The sequence below is a fragment of the Urtica dioica genome, chromosome 2 (assembly GCF_054948205.1).
Source record: "Urtica dioica subsp. dioica isolate 48M chromosome 2, U.dioica_male_clone48M_v1_H2, whole genome shotgun sequence".
Taxonomy (NCBI): domain Eukaryota; kingdom Viridiplantae; phylum Streptophyta; class Magnoliopsida; order Rosales; family Urticaceae; genus Urtica; species Urtica dioica.
Genome location: NC_142757.1, coordinates 36,425,991 through 36,443,481, shown reverse-complemented (window position 1 = coordinate 36,443,481; position 17,491 = coordinate 36,425,991). Strand labels below are relative to the sequence as shown.

At 35.6% G+C, this 17,491-nt stretch overlaps 2 protein-coding genes across 2 annotated transcripts; one reads left to right on the top strand and one right to left on the bottom strand.

Annotated features, from left to right (window-relative positions):
* The first annotated feature begins 715 nt into the window (after nt 1-715).
* Nucleotides 716-15,283, top strand: LOC149404563 (sodium/hydrogen exchanger 8-like). Its single transcript, XM_089604146.1, has 23 exons — nt 716-999; nt 3,330-3,380; nt 3,469-3,560; nt 4,792-4,869; nt 5,126-5,283; nt 5,467-5,568; nt 5,646-5,763; nt 5,922-5,974; nt 6,527-6,592; nt 6,924-6,968; nt 7,894-7,946; nt 8,793-8,977; nt 9,063-9,116; nt 9,265-9,372; nt 9,998-10,229; nt 11,556-11,858; nt 12,033-12,130; nt 12,291-12,422; nt 12,509-12,727; nt 12,828-13,034; nt 13,481-13,742; nt 14,212-14,507; nt 14,581-15,283. Exons 1-23 carry the CDS (start codon nt 798-800, stop codon nt 14,887-14,889), a joined length of 3,423 nt encoding a protein of 1,140 aa, XP_089460272.1. The 5' UTR covers nt 716-797; the 3' UTR covers nt 14,890-15,283.
* Nucleotides 15,284-15,428: 145 nt separating this feature from the next.
* LOC149404562 (uncharacterized) lies at nt 15,429-16,355 on the bottom strand. Its single transcript, XM_089607586.1, has one exon. The coding sequence runs from the start codon at nt 16,353-16,355 to the stop codon at nt 15,429-15,431; it is 927 nt and encodes a 308-aa protein (XP_089463712.1).
* Between the last annotated feature and the right edge of the window lie 1,136 nt (nt 16,356-17,491).

Genomic DNA, 17,491 nt, shown 5'->3' with positions numbered 1-17,491 from the left:
AGATAGGTGACTATGGAGTCCTTGAAAACGTAGAGCTTTGAAGGTGGGCGAATGGAACATTGAATCTATGGTCCGAGCGAAGCTTCTGGAATTGGAGGAATCGGAGGCGACGAAGTGGAAGGACAAAGACTCCGGACTTCGTGCAAGAGACATGGGCTAGGAATGATAAAATTGGAATATTTTAATGTTAGATTTTAGTTTGGGGTATTTACTTAAAATAAATTAATAATTAGATTATTATTTTAAATGAGATGAGCTGTTTAGACTAGTTTTTTAGCTTGCATTTTATTTTTTATTACATTAAATCCGAATTAGCAGGTAAACACCGATAAAAGTGTCAATCACAAGATTAATTTTTTTTTTTTTTTTTTATAAAGTTTGTACATTTCGATAAGACGCAAAAAAATCAACCAAAAAATTAATGAGCGAATACTTTTTCAATATGAATAAGATGTAAAAATAATTTAGTTTCACTTGAAATGAAATATTTTTTTCACTATTATATTAATTACTACTTTGATAATAATTAATGTAGTAGGACAGAGAATAGATTCTTGAACAAAGGAGCAAAATAAAGAGCAGGTTGCCATCGCTATTTTTTCTGTCTTTACAAAAATCGTTTATTAGAAAAATATAAAACCTCTTTCTCTCTACTTTGCCTCCATATTAGCTTTTCCTTATTCATTTCACTCTCTCTCTCTCTCTCTCTTGTGCGTCACGGACTCGCCATTTCAACGCCATATTCGAAACCAAAAAAGATAATAAAAAGTCCCTCTTTTCCAGCTCCCGCTCGATCAATGGCTTTTCCGACGGAACCAGCAATTCCGTATCGGTTATTGGGCGAGGAAAGCCTTGCGTCGGCGTCGAACCCTACGGACGCGGTGATGTTTTTCGGGTTGAGTCTGGTGCTTGGAATCGCTTGCAGGCACGTCCTCCGAGGGACCAGAGTTCCTTACACTGTTGCCTTGCTCGTTCTCGGCATCGCTCTCGGCTCCATTGGTTTGTCTTCTTTCTTACAGTCCCAATTCCACTTTAACTGCTATTTTAGCTTTATCAACCTTTGAAGTAGATCGGTGATTAATTCAATGCCTCAATATCTGATTGTTTTTTTATTAGCAAGAGAAATTCTAAGAAATATTCATACTTACTTGCAATGTTTCGAAGTCAACAAACAATTTCAGTCATTAAAAATTAGTTGCTGAAAAAAGCCAACTCATGGATATTAAGAATATCTGCGCGATGTTAATTTTTAATTTTTTTTAACAGTGTCAATGTTTATTATTGTTACAGAAATGACAATTGTTTTTTGACTTATGCTGGATTAGTTTTTTAATCATGAAAACTCGAAGGATTGAATTTGCTTCGTTGTTATATTCTATAATATATTTTCCCGTGGAGATATTGACCCCTTTGAAATTGAGTAGAGACGTGTTCTACTATTTTACTGTGTTTTTCTTTGTTTACTTTTTTGGGCTTGTTTCGGGTTTTTCCCGTAGCCACTTAATCGGTTTTCGCATGTTTTTAATATAATGATGTTATCGTTTAAAAAAATATTTTCCTGTGGAGATATTGACCCCTTTGAAATTGAGTAGAGAGGTGTTCTACTATTTTACTGTGTTTCTTTTTGAGTATTTTATTATATATTATATTTTAAAATAATATTTTTTTATTGCTGTGATGGGGCTGGCGACAACTTGTGGGACACCAGATTATTTATAAACTCTGAAAAAGTTTGGAAAGTTTTGGAGATGCGTGGGACCAAATTATAGTGTTAGATTGTTTCATTTTTTTTTAGAAGAAACTAAGCCGTTTGGTTTAGTTTTCTAAACTCGTTTTATGTTTTTAAATTCTGTTTTCCGATTCTAATTTTTAAATTTAAAAAACAGATTTAGAATTACGTTTCAGAATATTTTAAATGTTGTTTGGTTATGTTTTTCATTCAATTGTATAGAGATAAAACAGAAAACAACTTTTCATTGTTTTCTGTTTTCTAAACAAATTTCAAAGAAAACAGAAACATGATTCTAAATCTGTTTTCTGAATTTATAACCAAACAGTTTTTCTAAAACTGTTTTCTAGAATTTAGAATCAGAAAACAGAAAACAAAAATAGAAAAGTTAAGGGGCCGTTTGGTTTAGTTTTCTAAACTCGTTTTCTGTTTTTAAATTCTGTTTTCTGATTCTAATTTTTAAATTTAAAAAACAGATTTAGAATTACGTTTCAGAATATTTTAAATGTTGTTTGGTTACGTTTTCCATTCAATTGTATAGAGATAAAATAGAAAACAACTTTTTATTGTTTTCTGTTTTCTAAACAAATTTCAAAGAAAACAGAAACATGATTCTAAATCTGTTTTCTAAATTCATAACCAAACAGTTTTTTTAAAACTGTTTTCTAGAATTTAGAATCAGAAAACAGAAAACGGGAACAGAAAACATAACCAAACGGCCCCTAACCAAACAGGGGCTAAGGGACTTTTATTGATAACGATTTCTTCCTTCAGGCCGTTGACTACTTTGGAGATTCTATGGCAAACAACAAAAACCCTTTATGGGTTTTTATTGACTTCTTTTGAAGCTGTTAATAGATGATTGTGAGTTGTTTGAAATCAATCTCTAAAAGCAACATTAAATAACTTGAGGAAATTGTCTTAACAGTAGTAAGAACTAGGTATCAGATTCAATGTTCTTGGTACTACTAGAACCCCAGATAATATTCACATATGATTCGCCAATTAACTTAGTTTTTCCTTTGAAGAGAAAAATGCTACTAAGTATGATAATAGATTCAACGATTTTTCCTTTCAAGTTTGTTTGTGATTTCATGCTCGAGAATATTATATCTGCTATAAGGTTCTGGCAGGGGTAAAATTAACTAAAGTAAAGAAAGTATGGTGTGTAAGAGTTCTGAAATAGAAACTTTGCCGTATTTCAGTAAATAAAGGTCTCTTACAACTGTTCTCTAAAGATCACCTCAGGAAAGTTGCATAAATTCATTATTCCCTTTTAACTCTTAGATTGAACTAGATAAGCCAGTCTCAAATTATATTCAATAGCACCAATTCCGGTAGTAAGCTTATATATCCTCTGTTATTTTGTAAGTTACTGTGGGACTTCTACTCCGAAAAACACTTTTCATACAGTTACTTGTTCGAAAAGAAACCCTCTTCAGAAAGATTCACTACTTCAGTATTGATTAAAATGAGTCACATTGAGAGACAAATAAAGTGTATGCACATTTTGGGCAATATCCTAATGTCTTGCTCATCTCATCTCATCTGAAATCAATGATGTCTTAGTAGTTTTATGATGTATGGTATGTTTTTACAGAATATGGAACTCATCATCGCCTTGGCAAGATTGGTGATGGTATACGTATCTGTAAGTCAAAGCTACTTTAATTTTATGTAGACTTACAGGCCTTCTCAATTATGGGCTAGTTAAATGGTTCAAATTTCGGAATTTGCAGGGGCTAATATTGATCCTGATCTTTTGTTGGCTGTTTTTCTTCCTGCCCTTCTTTTTGAAAGCTCATTTTCAATGGAAATACACCAAATAAAGGTATATACTATATTGCCCATCTACTATATCTTCCTGATTGTGAGATACTGGTGTTTACTAAGACTATTTTCTGCCTTCTTTTCCATTTCACTAAAATGTGACACTTCCCCGCTACAGATTTATTTTTGAAGGTGGTGTGGTGAAGCAAGCGGATTAGTAGCATTGATAAATAAATAAATAACTTAAATTTCTATGGATCTAAAAGGTGAACAACATGATTAGAATAACCGGTTAGATTTTTATCTTGTTATAGGAAGAATAGAAAATTTGAAAGAAGACATCTATATTAATGTTGTAAGAATCAATATTGGCTGCATTTGGCGTAGTTTTGCCTTTAAAAAAAAGTGATTTTAAAATAGCTGTACGAAAAAACTGTTTTAAAAAAAAGATGGATGTTTGGTAAACTATTATAAAATAGTTGTAGCTGTTAGCAAAAACTGATTTAATGTTTGGTAAAATACATTTTAATATTTATAAGTAATAATTATTTATATAAAATGTAATTAATAATAGTAAGATATATTTTGGTATATAAAAAATATATCAAAGTGGGTGTCTATAGATTGTAAAAAATAAATTATAAATTTCGGTGACTTCAAAAAATTATTTGATAAAAGCGTATAAAGATAATTAGAATTAAAAGTTAGGGTAAGAGAAAAAAAAAGGTTAAGGGAGAGAAACGAAAAACTAAAGTTACGTACAAAAGCTTCAAATTGTAGCTTTTTAGTTAAAATATTCAAAAGCACTTCTTAGTTTTTAGAAAAAGTAATTTTACCAAACACTCAAATATGATTTAACTTTTATAAAAAGCTAAATCAAGCTTAATAAGCTGAACCAAACATAGCCATTGTTTGTGGTGGTAGTACTACCATTTACGCCAGTCATTTTTTTTTTTTTTTTTTTTTAAACCAAGCACTAAAATCTCTTTAGAGGACTTGGCTAGGGACTGGTCTAACGCTTTGTAATTTTTCCTCTTTTCGGTTTTTCTATTTTTGGGTTTTGGCTTTCGGGTTGCAGGGTGGTAGTTTCAGCGTTTCCTCCGTCCTTTAGCCTTTCTCGTTGACATGCTTTGTAATCTTGTTACGGTTTTGCCGTTTTTTATATAAAGACCCGTTGTTTCTTTAAAAAAAAATATCAAGCACTAAAATAGTAGACAATGAAAATATTTGTTAGTAGTTTGGAATCCTCCAAATAATAGATGAATTAATAGCGATTTCCATTATATTGGCAGAGGTGTATGGTACAGATGCTTATACTGGCGGGTCCGGGTGTTATGATATCAACTTTCTGTCTTGGATCTGCTTTGAAGGTATTGTAAGCCAAAGTTTTTTCTTAAAAGAAACAGGGACGGCTGTATTGATGGTGAGCTTGAAATTTTAAGACATGGGAATACAGAGATTGATCCCCGGGAATGTCACGATCACTGGTTGAAAAAGATTTTCCCAGGGATAAAAAATTAAAAATTACAAAGAGCTAGGCCAGAGTTATGTTACACTCCTTGTAAGCCAAAGTTGGGTGAAGTGATTATAAATTTCCTATATTAATAGTCAAAGTCAACGTTTCAGCTTACTTTCCCTTACGACTGGAGTTGGAAAACATCGTTGCTACTTGGAGGGCTTCTGAGCGCTACTGATCCTGTAGCTGTTGTTGCGCTTTTAAAAGATCTCGGTGCAAGTAAAAAACTAAGTACAATTATTGAAGGAGAATCGCTGATGAATGATGGGTAATTACTTTCATTAATCTAGCGGGACTCCTTGTCACCTACCAATAATTTAGCATGCTTTTATGCTGATTCAATCAGTCTGTGTTTTTAATATAGCAATAATTTTTATTACTATCACTAGATCCCCAAGTTTTTTCTGTTCGTTTACATGTGTTCTTTCTGATATATTGAACTTTATTCCAGGACATCAATTGTGGTCTACCAGCTGTTCTTTCAAATGGTTATGGGGAAGAGTTCTAATTGGGCTTCCATAATTAAATTTTTATCCCAAGTGTCACTCGGAGCGTATGTCAAATGAAATTAAGATGAGTATTGATTATTGATCTTAAATTGTCATTTGATTATCTATTTTATGCTTCCAGTGTAGCCATTGGCATTGCTTTTGGGTTGGCATCTGTTCTGTGGCTGGGATTTATTTTTAACGATACTGTGATCGAAATTTCTCTAACACTAGCAGTGAGTTACATCGCCTATTTCACGGTATGTTACACTCCTAACTTGTCGATCTTTTTTTTAGTAGCTACATGTTGCTGAAAGTGACTGGTCTGACAATCACTCAAAAAGACTCACAAACAGTAGCTGAGGCCTTTTGTAGACTTAATGGCTAATATCTTGTTCTTGGAGTCTTTTTGGGACAGGCACAAGAGGAGGCTGATGTATCTGGAGTTTTGACGGTGATGACTTTAGGAATGTAAGTTTGAATTCTATGAAACTTAAATTAGAGAAATGAAAACAACACTAGCTTCATTTTTCTTTAAATTAGAGAAATGAAAACAACACTAGCTTCGTTTTTTTTTTCTTTTAAAAAATAAAATACATAAATAACATTGCTAAATCATACAGAAAGATGAGATCATGACGCCACTGAAACGTCTTATCCATGGCTGCTAGTGCACTTGCGCGTGTCTGATACCAGCTGTAATTTACTTGGGTTTCCTTACGATCCTAGTTGATTCCTACATTGTTAAGTATGTGATTGACATGTAGGAGTCCACATCACTAAAGTATAGGCTTAGTGTGTGTGAGCTTATAACCTGTTGGGTACCCTCTCTTTAATAGCTAGCTTTTGGGGATGAGTTCTGCCCGAAGGATTGTATTAGGTTTTCTCTTCTATGATGCGCTCAAGTATTCTTGATTGGAGGCTTATCATCATAAAAAAAAGTGGCCTTGAAATTTGTATCCTTAATTTTAAATGGAAACAGTTTTACTTGAAAGAGAAGGCTTATAGTAAATATTGGAACAGGTTTTATGCTGCTGCAGCGAGGACAGCTTTTAAGGCTGATAGTCAGCAAAGCTTGCATCATTTTTGGTATGTCAAGCTCTCGTGATTTTCCTTATATAGATCAAATACATGGTTAGATCTACTTTAAAACAGATTTTGTTTTAGCATCTTTACAAATTGTGATTACAGAAATTGTCAAAATGTAACAACTTAAATTACTTTACCTATACATCAATTGTGCCTCTTACAGTTCATCACCTGGAATTTTGAAGCTGTCGAAATAAAGAACTATGTATCATGCAGAAAATCATGGTCATTATCAATGAAGTAACAATAGTTGTATTTGAAATGTCCTATGTCATGTTGCAAGAAATTTGAAATGATATCTTCCTTACTGTTTATTTGATGTTTGTTGCAGGGAAATGGTCGCTTATATTGCAAACACATTGATCTTCATCTTAAGGTATATCATTATTTATGTTTGTAATTTTTTTTTCTTCCCTTGCTTATAAAGAAAAATTCATCAAATTTATTGTAAATTTTCAATGTGATGTTTGTGGTTCACTTGACTCATCGTGCATGCATTTTGTACTAGAAATCTTGGCGAAATCTAGAGCTATGCTTGTACAACATTTTCTTCTATTTTAATGTATATTTTTTATGGAACAGTATAATTATAACATACAGCTGTGTTTACTATTTCTTTAATATTTGAAAATTTGGGCTATAATTATAATCGAAGGTAGCCATCAGACTATTTCATACAGTTTTTATTTTTTATTATTTTAATCTAGCTTTGATAGATTATACAAACGATAATGTCTACAGCTGGCTTTACAACACTATTGAAATTCTTAAAGCCACAACAGAAACCTATCAATATCATGAGTACTGGGAGTTAAGTTCTATAAAAAAAAACTTGGCGTTGGACATGGTTACTAATATATCATATGGTTATATCTCAAGGTTTTATTGATTAAGGGGTCAGATTTGACTTTCTTTAGGTATGTCTGACCATTGATCAGTAGCACTGTAAAGATGTCAAGTCTTGGGCGATGGATTTGGGTCTTGTCTAAGTATTTTCTGCCCTATGTACTTTACTGTTCTCCAATTTAAAATGCGCTTGCTATACTATTCAGTTGTTTCTTTGGAAAGTTGTTGGTATAACTTGATGATATAATTCTCGTAGCTAGTATATCTGATACGTGGATCAGGTCGCCCAGATTTTGCAGTACCACTCGGGCCTTGGCGCACCCCTCCTAAAAAAAATATTATTCTCGTAGCTAGTTCTCAACCGATGAGAGCAACTATGCTGTGCGCATTGTATATCTCATGTTTTGCGTTTCAAAGTTGGTCTATTTACTTTCTTCTCTGTATTTCTTCTGCAGTGGAGTGGTCATAGCTGAAGGAATTCTGAGTGATAACCATGTCTTTCATAATGGTATGTCTTGAAACTTTTACAATTTTATCGTGTGTGGATGAATTAATGCACGTTTTTTAGTGATGTGGTACTGTTATGTTGAAACTGGACATTGTCAAATGTATTTTTAATAATGAATGATTTATTTTGAGTCTGTACTCTATATATTATGTTATTGTTAAGAAAACTAAACGGTATTTTTATTTATTATAAATATTCTATCCTTTGTAAATGAGGTCATGCAGTTTCTTTTGTTAATCTTGTTTGTTGAAAAGGACATTGTAGAATGTATCATCTGTCAACAACTCAGGTGTTTAATACTTTATGAAACTGATTAAAAAGAAAGAAGAATGGTATAATTATTTTTTCTTCCCAAAGAATTTCGTCTGATTCTTATGCACTTGAAATTGGGTTTATTTTTAGAAGAATAAATCTATGATATGTCAAGTGAAACATCAATATAATTAGGGATTCGGGTTTGGAGAACACCCTATTTTTGTTGTTGTTTATCATATCCCTGTACCTTTAAGGGGATATGATCTTGTCCATAATGTTGGGGCATTTTTTGGGTTCCCTGTGTAAATAGGTCTATGCCGATAGTAGTGGCTGATGTTTCGTTTGTGGTTTGTTTTCTGGGGTTCGCGTGCTGGATTGACGTTGGATCCTAAGGATAGGCATCTATCAACTCATATTTTTGTGTTAATCAGGCTGTTGCCTCTTAATATAATAAAGTTATTGTTTCAAAAAAAGAAAAGAAAAGTGTAACATCCATTTTTCGTCTGTCTTTAAAATTATTCAAGTATCTTTCAAATAGTATCCATCTGTATAGATACAATGATAAAAACACTCGTATTTTTATTGTTTCAGGAGCTTCATGGACCTACTTAGTCCTTCTCTACGTTTATGTGCAAGTGACTCGAGTAATTGTTGTTGGAGTTTCATTCCCATTTCTGAAATACTTTGGCTATGGCTTGGACTGGAAAGAGGCTCTTGTTCTTATATGGTCAGGTTTGAGAGGGGCTGTTGCATTAGCACTTTCCTTATCTGTCAAGGCAAGATATTTTGTATATTCTCACTTCTCTTGTCTTAATTTTATCAACTGCCTACTAATAGGGAGAGTGTTTTTTTTTTTTTCAGCGTACAAGCGACAACTTGAACTCTCCACACCTAAGTTCTGAAACTGGAACAATGGTATGTTTGTTTTAAAATATCTCTTGGTCATACATTTGAGAGTTTTACAATAAAGATCAGCCCTTAATCAATAAGAGCTGCCAATTTTGTTCATAAAGCTTGATTCATTCGTATCTTTGCTAACAGATTAATGTTATGTTCTTGGCAGTTTGTTTTTTTTACTGGTGGAATTGTTTTCTTGACACTTATTGTGAATGGTTCAACCACACAATTTGTTTTAAGCTTTCTGGGTATGGACAAGTTATCAGCAGCAAAGGTGGGGATCGTACTGGTGTTCGGAACATATTACTCATTTCTTTCTATTTCCTTTTTCTGATCATAGAATGCCTGTTTTATCCTCAAATAGCTTATTTGCTATTATATAAAGTTAGCAATCTACGGAAGAGAACGTTCTTCATGATCCCACTCACTGTGAAAAAATGGCTAGATTAAAGTACATAACATAGCTGATTTTATTTATTTATTTGTTTCAGATCCTGGTAAAATTGTTGTTCTTAGTTGAAGTCCAGTAACCAAGTAGAGTCACTATTTCCTTTTTTAATAACTTTGTTGCCGATTTCCCCCTTTTCCTCGTTGTGCTTGTTCTGAGTGCAAAGCAATAGAAAGCATATTAACACATAAGGGGATAGTTACTCAGTAGTAATGTACGGTCATTTTTTTGCAAGTTTCTGATTCTGATGCTGATTAGTTTAACATGATACACGCTAGATATGCTTGTGTCTGTGTGTGCTTTTTATTTTTTCAGCATGTGATACATCTAATCATCTGCTCATGAAATTTATTTCTTTAAGGTTCCCGAATATTGGTATATCTGTCATTGTTCTTCGGACTTCAATTCTTTTTCGGATTTGACTTTCAATGCATGTATTTTGTATTGGCAGACACGCATATTGGATTTCACAAAGTACGAAATGCTGAATAAAGCGCTCGAGGCTTTTGGTGATCTTGGAGAAGATGAAGAACTGGGACCTGCTGACTGGGCCACAGTGAAGCGATACATCACCAGCTTGAATGACATTGAAGGTGAACCTGTGCACCCACATAATGCAGATGACAATGATAATAACTCAGATCCACTCAATTTGACGGATATACGTGTTCGCCTCTTGAATGGTAAATCAGTGTCTTTGATTTATTTGATTCATTTATAGGGTATTGATAACTCATCACTAATACTGCTCTTAGGAAGGTAATTTGATTGTATTTCTATCCAATTAATAGATGTGCATTCGACCAAAATTCACACAATTCCTTCAATTCCACGGAACCGGTGGTGGTATATATCGTCCCAGCGCATGATTAATGAATAAACAAAAATCTTAATAAATGCAGCAACGTGGTTTATAATTTAAGTCTGAGGGGGGACAGTCAACTTGGCAATTCAGTCAAGGCTTTACCCATGTAACTATTTTATTATACATCTCTTATTTTAGTACCTCGAAAAGAAACCCAAGGGATTGGTCTAGTGGTAAGGGCGATCCTTGTTACCTTATCCATCCCCAGTTCCATTCCCTCTGGATGCAATAATTAAGGCCATTGGGGTAGTCTCTCGATCAACAATGTCACTGCCTCGTATGTTTTAGTCGGGTTTAAACTATACACCACAAAAAAAAAAAAAAAAAAACCCTCCAAACATAAACAAATTAGCTGAATAGTAAGATACTGATAAGCATCAGCCAATTACGTATAGTAGAAGGCAGAAGGGGTTTGGAAGAAGCAAAGGTCTGAAATGGCCTTGTCTGGCTGATTGGAGCTACAAGGGCGAATAAAGAAAGTTCTAGGAAAGTGCTAGGAGGTGGGAGACACTTTGTGTGATTGTGCCTAGTCAGCAAAGTTAGTTAGAGGCTGAGAGAATTAAAGGAAAGAAGAGAGTACGTGGGTGGTATCTGGAAATTGTGTAATAGAGGGTAGAGAGAGACAGATCTGGGAGGCCATCTTGTACCTCCCGTAGCTCACTTTCCTGTAACACAATTGTACTGTAGTATATCAATATAAATTTATCTTTTCTCTTATTCCGGTAGTCGCGTTCTTGACTGTTTGATCTGAATTATTCAAGTAATTCATATCAGATTCGAAGAGTAAATGGGGTAAAAATTGGTCTCGAATCTAAAGTGTCTATCGATTGTGAAACCTTTGCTGTTTTGCAAAAGCTTAAGTTTCAAATCGTTAAATTGCTCAATTGACTTTTCGTTCTGATTTTTGTCTTTTTCTTTGTGCGGTCTCTGCCTAAGATTGAGCTACTATCGGTTGTTTCCTTGTGCGTGGTTAATGCACTCACAAGATTCTCATTTATTGGTACATAATCTAATTACGTAAATAGAAACAGCCATTAAAAAGTTTAAAAACGCTACATACTAGAATTTTGATGATGTTGCCAATTCTATGTTTCCTCATATATTCTTGAGCTACTTTTACTGATTAGGAACTTGATGTGATCAGGTGTTCAAGCTGCTTACTGGGGTATGCTTGACGAGGGAAGGATTACGCAATCTACTGCAAATATTTTGATGCAGTCGGTGGATGAGGCACTTGACTTCGTCTCAGACATGCCGTTGTGTGACTGGAAAGGTTTAAAGGCTAATGTTCACTTTCCAAATTATTACAAGTACTTCCAGAGAAGCATTTTCCCACAAAAGTTGGTGACTTATTTTACCGTGGATAGACTGGAATCTTCATGTTATATATGTGCTGCCTTTCTTAGAGCTCATAGAATCGCAAGACAGCAACTCCATGATTTTATAGGTAACTACTTCCTTCCCTACAAACTTATCTTTTTCCAGCTCTCCAATTTGTACTTGGAGAAGTTTGTGTCTTTTACGGTGGTGGATGTTTTATGAATTTGTATGGTCTTTCAATTATTGTTGCTCTTATTGTCTTTTTATTTTTCATATTTTTATTAAAACATGTATTATATAGGTGACAGTGAAATTGCTTCCACTGTCATCAAGGAAAGTGAGACTGAAGGAGAAGAAGCAAAGAATTTTCTAGAAGATGTCCGTGTAACGTTTCCTCAGGTTTGTATTTAATGGCCAATTTGTATTTATCTAGGTGGACTTTTTCTGTCACTTCCTCTCACCTTTCTTGTATACATAGATAATCTTGCATGAGAATATTTTCAGTCAGTGAATATGCATTTTTTTCCCTTGAACATATCCATAAAAGTATGTATTTCAGGTCTTGCTTGCTGTTAAAACCAGACAAGTAACATACTCAGTGCTGAACAATCTGATAGATTATGTCGAAAACCTTGAAAAGGTTGGCTTGTTGGAGGAAAAGGAAATGCTTCATCTGCATGACGCTGTACAGGTTAGCATTGCCCTTTTTTTTCTTTTTCTATTTTCCAGCTACACAGTTTGTTCATACCACATAACTTTTGAGGATTCTCGGTGCAGACCGATTTGAAGAAGCTTCTGAAAAATCCTCCATTAGTAAAGATGCCGAGTATGAAAGATGTGATCAGAGTCCATCCTTTTATGGGGGCTCTTCCTTCTTCTGCTCGTAAACTACTGGAAGGTTCGACCAAAGAAATCATGAAAGTACGAGGCTCAACACTCTACAGAGAGGGATCGAAGTCTAATTGCATATGGCTTGTTTCCAATGGGGTCGTCAAGGTAATAAAAACGTATATAACTTTATTTTTCTTCTTCTGATTTTGTGAATGGATAGCCGTGCAGTTAGATAGTTACTTATTTTCTTTGTTTTTTTTTTCAGTGGACGAGTATCAGCCTTAAAAACAAGCATTCGCTCCATCCAACTTTTACTCATGGGAGTACTTTAGGCTTGTACGAAGTGTTAACTGGAAAAACATTCATGTGTGACATGTTAGCAGAGTCTGCGGTTCTCTGTTTCTTTGTCGAAACTGAGAATATACTTTCTGTGCTTAGGTCTGATCCTTCAGTTGAAGACTTCCTGTGGCAGGTAATGACAGGACCTGGAATGATTTACAGTCAAGAATCACAGCATTAATGAAAGTCACGGGAGCGTCGAGTTCCCATGATTGTTATATTATATAAAGCCGAAAATCACAATATGGTTGGCCTTTCCTTCAAAAGCAAGACCTACAGCGCTCCTGGGAAGTAAATGGCAAAATTAAAACTCCGCTAACCCTAGAGGCCGACAGCAATACTTGTGGCTTACTGCTAATTGCATAATTAAATCCATGAATGATCAAACATATAATTTATGACCTCTTAGTAATAATTGAATGATCAATGACTCTTTTGCCCCAGTGTCTTTGGTACGTCAATATTGCAGGTCTATCAGCAAAAAAATTAAGTTGCTGATGTGAATGACATTGAAAGAAATATGACACTACTCTGGCATGGCTCATATTCACTTTGCCTCATTGTATTCTGATTCTGCAGGAAAGTTCTATTGTACTCGTCAAATTATTGCTCCCCAAAATATTTGAGAAAAGAACAATGCAAGAACTAAGAGCTCTTGTTTCTCAAAGGTCAATCATGAGTATATACATCAGAGGGGAAACTATAGAAATTCCTCACCACACGATTGGTGTTTTATTAGATGGATTTATCAAAACCCAAGGCAGTCAAGAACTGGTAGCAGCACCAGCAGCTATTTTTCCCTCGCAAGTACATCAAAGCTACCAAAATCTGGAAACAACAGGTGATTTTAAGCCCAAATAAGTCGATATGCTTTTTAGAAAATATTCATAATGTTACTAACATGTGAGTCACTTGATTTAGTGTTTGAATAATCTTTTATTATAAAGTATGGCCATTAGAGGGTCTTCAGGGCTGCATGAGATAGTAACCATTTCTTGTAATGCGTTCAAGTCTTTCTCTTTAGCAGACTTGGCTAGGGACTGGTCTAGCGCTTTGCAATTTTTGTCTTTCTGGGTTCATGTTTTTGTTTTTGGCTTCTTTGTAGTCGTTCTTTTTTCCGGCTTCGCCGTGATGAGTTAATAAAGTCCCGTTGTTTCTTTAAAAAAAAAAAAATTATATCCTGTTAGTAGTTCACTCAGAAGATACTGCTTTACCCCCGAATCGTGAATCGCTTATCTTAATTATTGCGATTCTATAATGTATATTTACACATGACTCGACATTCATTTCCAACTTGCTTATTTCTGCAGCTACTAGAGGAGCCAGCTTTTCTCAGAGAGGATCCTGCTATCTAGTTGAGACACGGGCAAGAGTGATCATCTTCGATCTTGCCGCTTTTGAATCGGACAAAAAAATCCCGAGACGATCATCATCAGAGTCTGTAGATCAGACACACAGATCTTACAACCGAGAACTCGCCGGGCTTATGCGTTGGCCCGAACATTTCGACAAGCCAAGAAAACATATCCAGAACTCAAAAGGTGTTGTCCGAAACACTCACAGCCTGTCAGCTAGAGCAATGCAGCTTAGCATTTATGGCAGCATGGTAATTGTTCCGAGCATTGTTTATGAGAGTCGGTGTCATGCTTTCATTTCAACTCATTTTTTTTTTCCGCAAGGTAAATTTACGTAGAAGGTTTCAAAGTTATCCGGGGAATAGTTCTGTGAAGCCGTTGCATAGCTTGTCACATCCGGAAATCCCATCACACGCAGACGTAGCTCGTCCCCTTGCTTCTGTACGCTCAGAAGGGTCTGTTTCTGTTCGTAAGAGTTCAGACACAAGAAACGTCTCCAGAGAAAGCCTAACGGGACAGTTGCAAACTACAAACCGAATGGAGAGCCACGGGCTTGAAGATTTCAGCGATGAATCCGGAGATGATGAGGTCATTGTGAGGATTGAATCTCCGAGTAATCTCTCCTTTCGATAGGGATTTTGAAAGCCATAAGTCCCAAACAGAATTATCTTTTCTTTTTTTTTTTTTTTTTTTTTTTTTTTTTTTTTTTTTTCATGTGAGAGTGCTTTGTATGACAAATGGAACCCCTTGTATTATTTTTGCCTCACGGGTTTGTAGTCCTGGAATGAGAATAAGCCAATTACTTACGCCCATAGATGCTTACTTGCAGAAATAAATGCACGGGAAACATATTGATTTATCATGGCTGGGATGGTTTCGAGAAGATAGTCTATATCTTCATGCCTGCAGAGAAAAACTACCAAAGATTTTTATTTATCAATAATAATAGTAACTGACAGATGCTTTTGTATATATATACACCATAAAGATCTCATGCTTATCCTGTAATTTGTAGACACTAACTCAAAAGTTATAAAACAATAGACATTTTTTCATCTTACACAAAATACTACCACAATCTAAAGGTAGACTAGAAGCACCCCTACGGTCCCACCCCTCAAATGAGGAGAAGGCTTCTTTTTTTTTTTTTTTTTGAAAGGCAGCTGTGAAGTTCAGCAGCCTGCCAAGGCACTACTGGCCCCCATTACAGCCAAAAAAGAGGACTCACAGTCCTTAGTGATACAAGAAAAAAGCCACACCGGGCAAGACAACAGTTCAACGTCAACAGACAAAGACTCTCGACGGTATTTCGCGACCGTATGAGCCGCTTCGTTGCATTCCCTTGGCACCCACACCAGCCCACCATGGATAGAAACAATCTCGAGCTCCGAAAGAATATCCTCAATGATCGCCCCTTGGTGGCCTAGCGTGTGCTTCCCGTTGACGAGTTGAGAAGCACGCAAGCAATCCGACTCGACTGCCGAAATGGACCAGCCACGCTCCTTAGCAAACCGGAGACCCTCTCGAATCGCAAAACATTCCGCTGAGAGCGCGGAGTCGACCCAGCGGATTCCCCTCGCCAAAACTCCCACCACGTCCCCGTTGTGGTAGCGCACCACACATCCGATAGAAGTGAGCTCCTCCCCTGCCGACCACGCCGCGTCCACATTGAGCTTCAATCGTCCTCTTCCGGGCCTCGACCAGCTCTTCACTACAGCCCCGCTGCCTTTATCAGCTCCTTCCACCGCCAAAAAATGGGTCTTGAAATTGTCAACCCATCCCGCGACCTCACAGACCCACGTTTCCGGCGTCTTAGTAGCATGCTCAAACGTACGAGCGTTCCGGTCCGACCACGCTGCCCACACCAACCCACAAAACAGCTCGAAGTGCTCTTTCGTGAGCGAGGACGCAGCCCGAAAACAAATCTCCTTAAAGGAGCAAGTTCCCGTCTTGCCGACCCACCTTTCCAACACCGAAGCCCGCCAAATACCTTGGGCTCGGTCGCAGCCCCACACCGCGTGCACCGCGCTCTCCGGAAGCTCGCCACAAAAATCACAAAAAGGAAGGCACTTGATCTCCCGCTTCCTCAAATTCCCCATAGTTGGCTTCTTTTATTGCAAGAATAATTTGCTCAAAAATAAAAATTTCAAAAAAAAAAAAAAAAAAACTCTCAAATTTGCTTGATATTTTTATATATCCATTAAATCCTACTCAAACCATCGTCACGAACAAATTTTTTCACTTTAATATTTTCTTTTACAAAACCATTGATTCCCATGTATGTAATGAAAGAGAAATTTCATAATATATAGACCTAAAAAGTCTAGAACTATCTTCTCTAGGCCTCATATATTTAAAATAACTCAAATCGGACTTTTGGCCATTTTTCGGACAAAAATACCCTTAAAAGTCTTTTAAACACATTATTCTCTTTTTTTTAATTACCAACTTCTCTCTCTCTCTCTCACTCTATACCTCGAATTCTTTAAAAAAAACGATGATTTCGTGGATCGAAGTTCAAGAGAATGGGTAAGTTCACTTGTTAAATACTTTCGAATTAGTTTATTTTAGATTAGCTTGGTATATTTTCTTCGGTTAAATCCAGCGTTCAAAATCTGGAATTTTGTGAACATTTGCGATGGGTAAGATGAAATTTAACAAAATTTGCGATGAAATGTAAGGAGTTTTTAAGTCGGTTTAAGATGGTTTAAGATACTTAAGTTTAAGATAGTTTAAGACGCTTTAAGAAAGTTTGTGATAGTTTAAGATGGATTAAGACGGTTTAAGATGATTTATGATGGTTTAAGATGGTTTAAGAGGGTTTCATACGGTTTGCGACAATTTAAGATGGTTTAAGATCCTTGCGATAGTTTAACATGGTTTAAGATAGTTTAAGATTGTTTTATAATGTTTGCAACAGTTTTCTATTGCTAATTTTTTTTTTTGGTTTTTCAGTGTTTGTCTTATTTAGCAGGTCTTGGAAGAAAGAAGATCATAATTGATTGCTTACAGATGCCATGACCTTCGTATTTGATGTTTCGAAAGACATGACTTATGTGCAATTAGTGGATACGTTATACGAAACGATTGATGTCGACAGATTTGCGTTTCACTTGAAGATTGAAGTTCCTTATGCAATGAGGACTATTCCAATGGCTCCCGCCTTAGTCAAGAACTATCTCATGTTTCTTATAATATGAAGCACAAACATCGAAACAGATTTTCATTGTGTGTA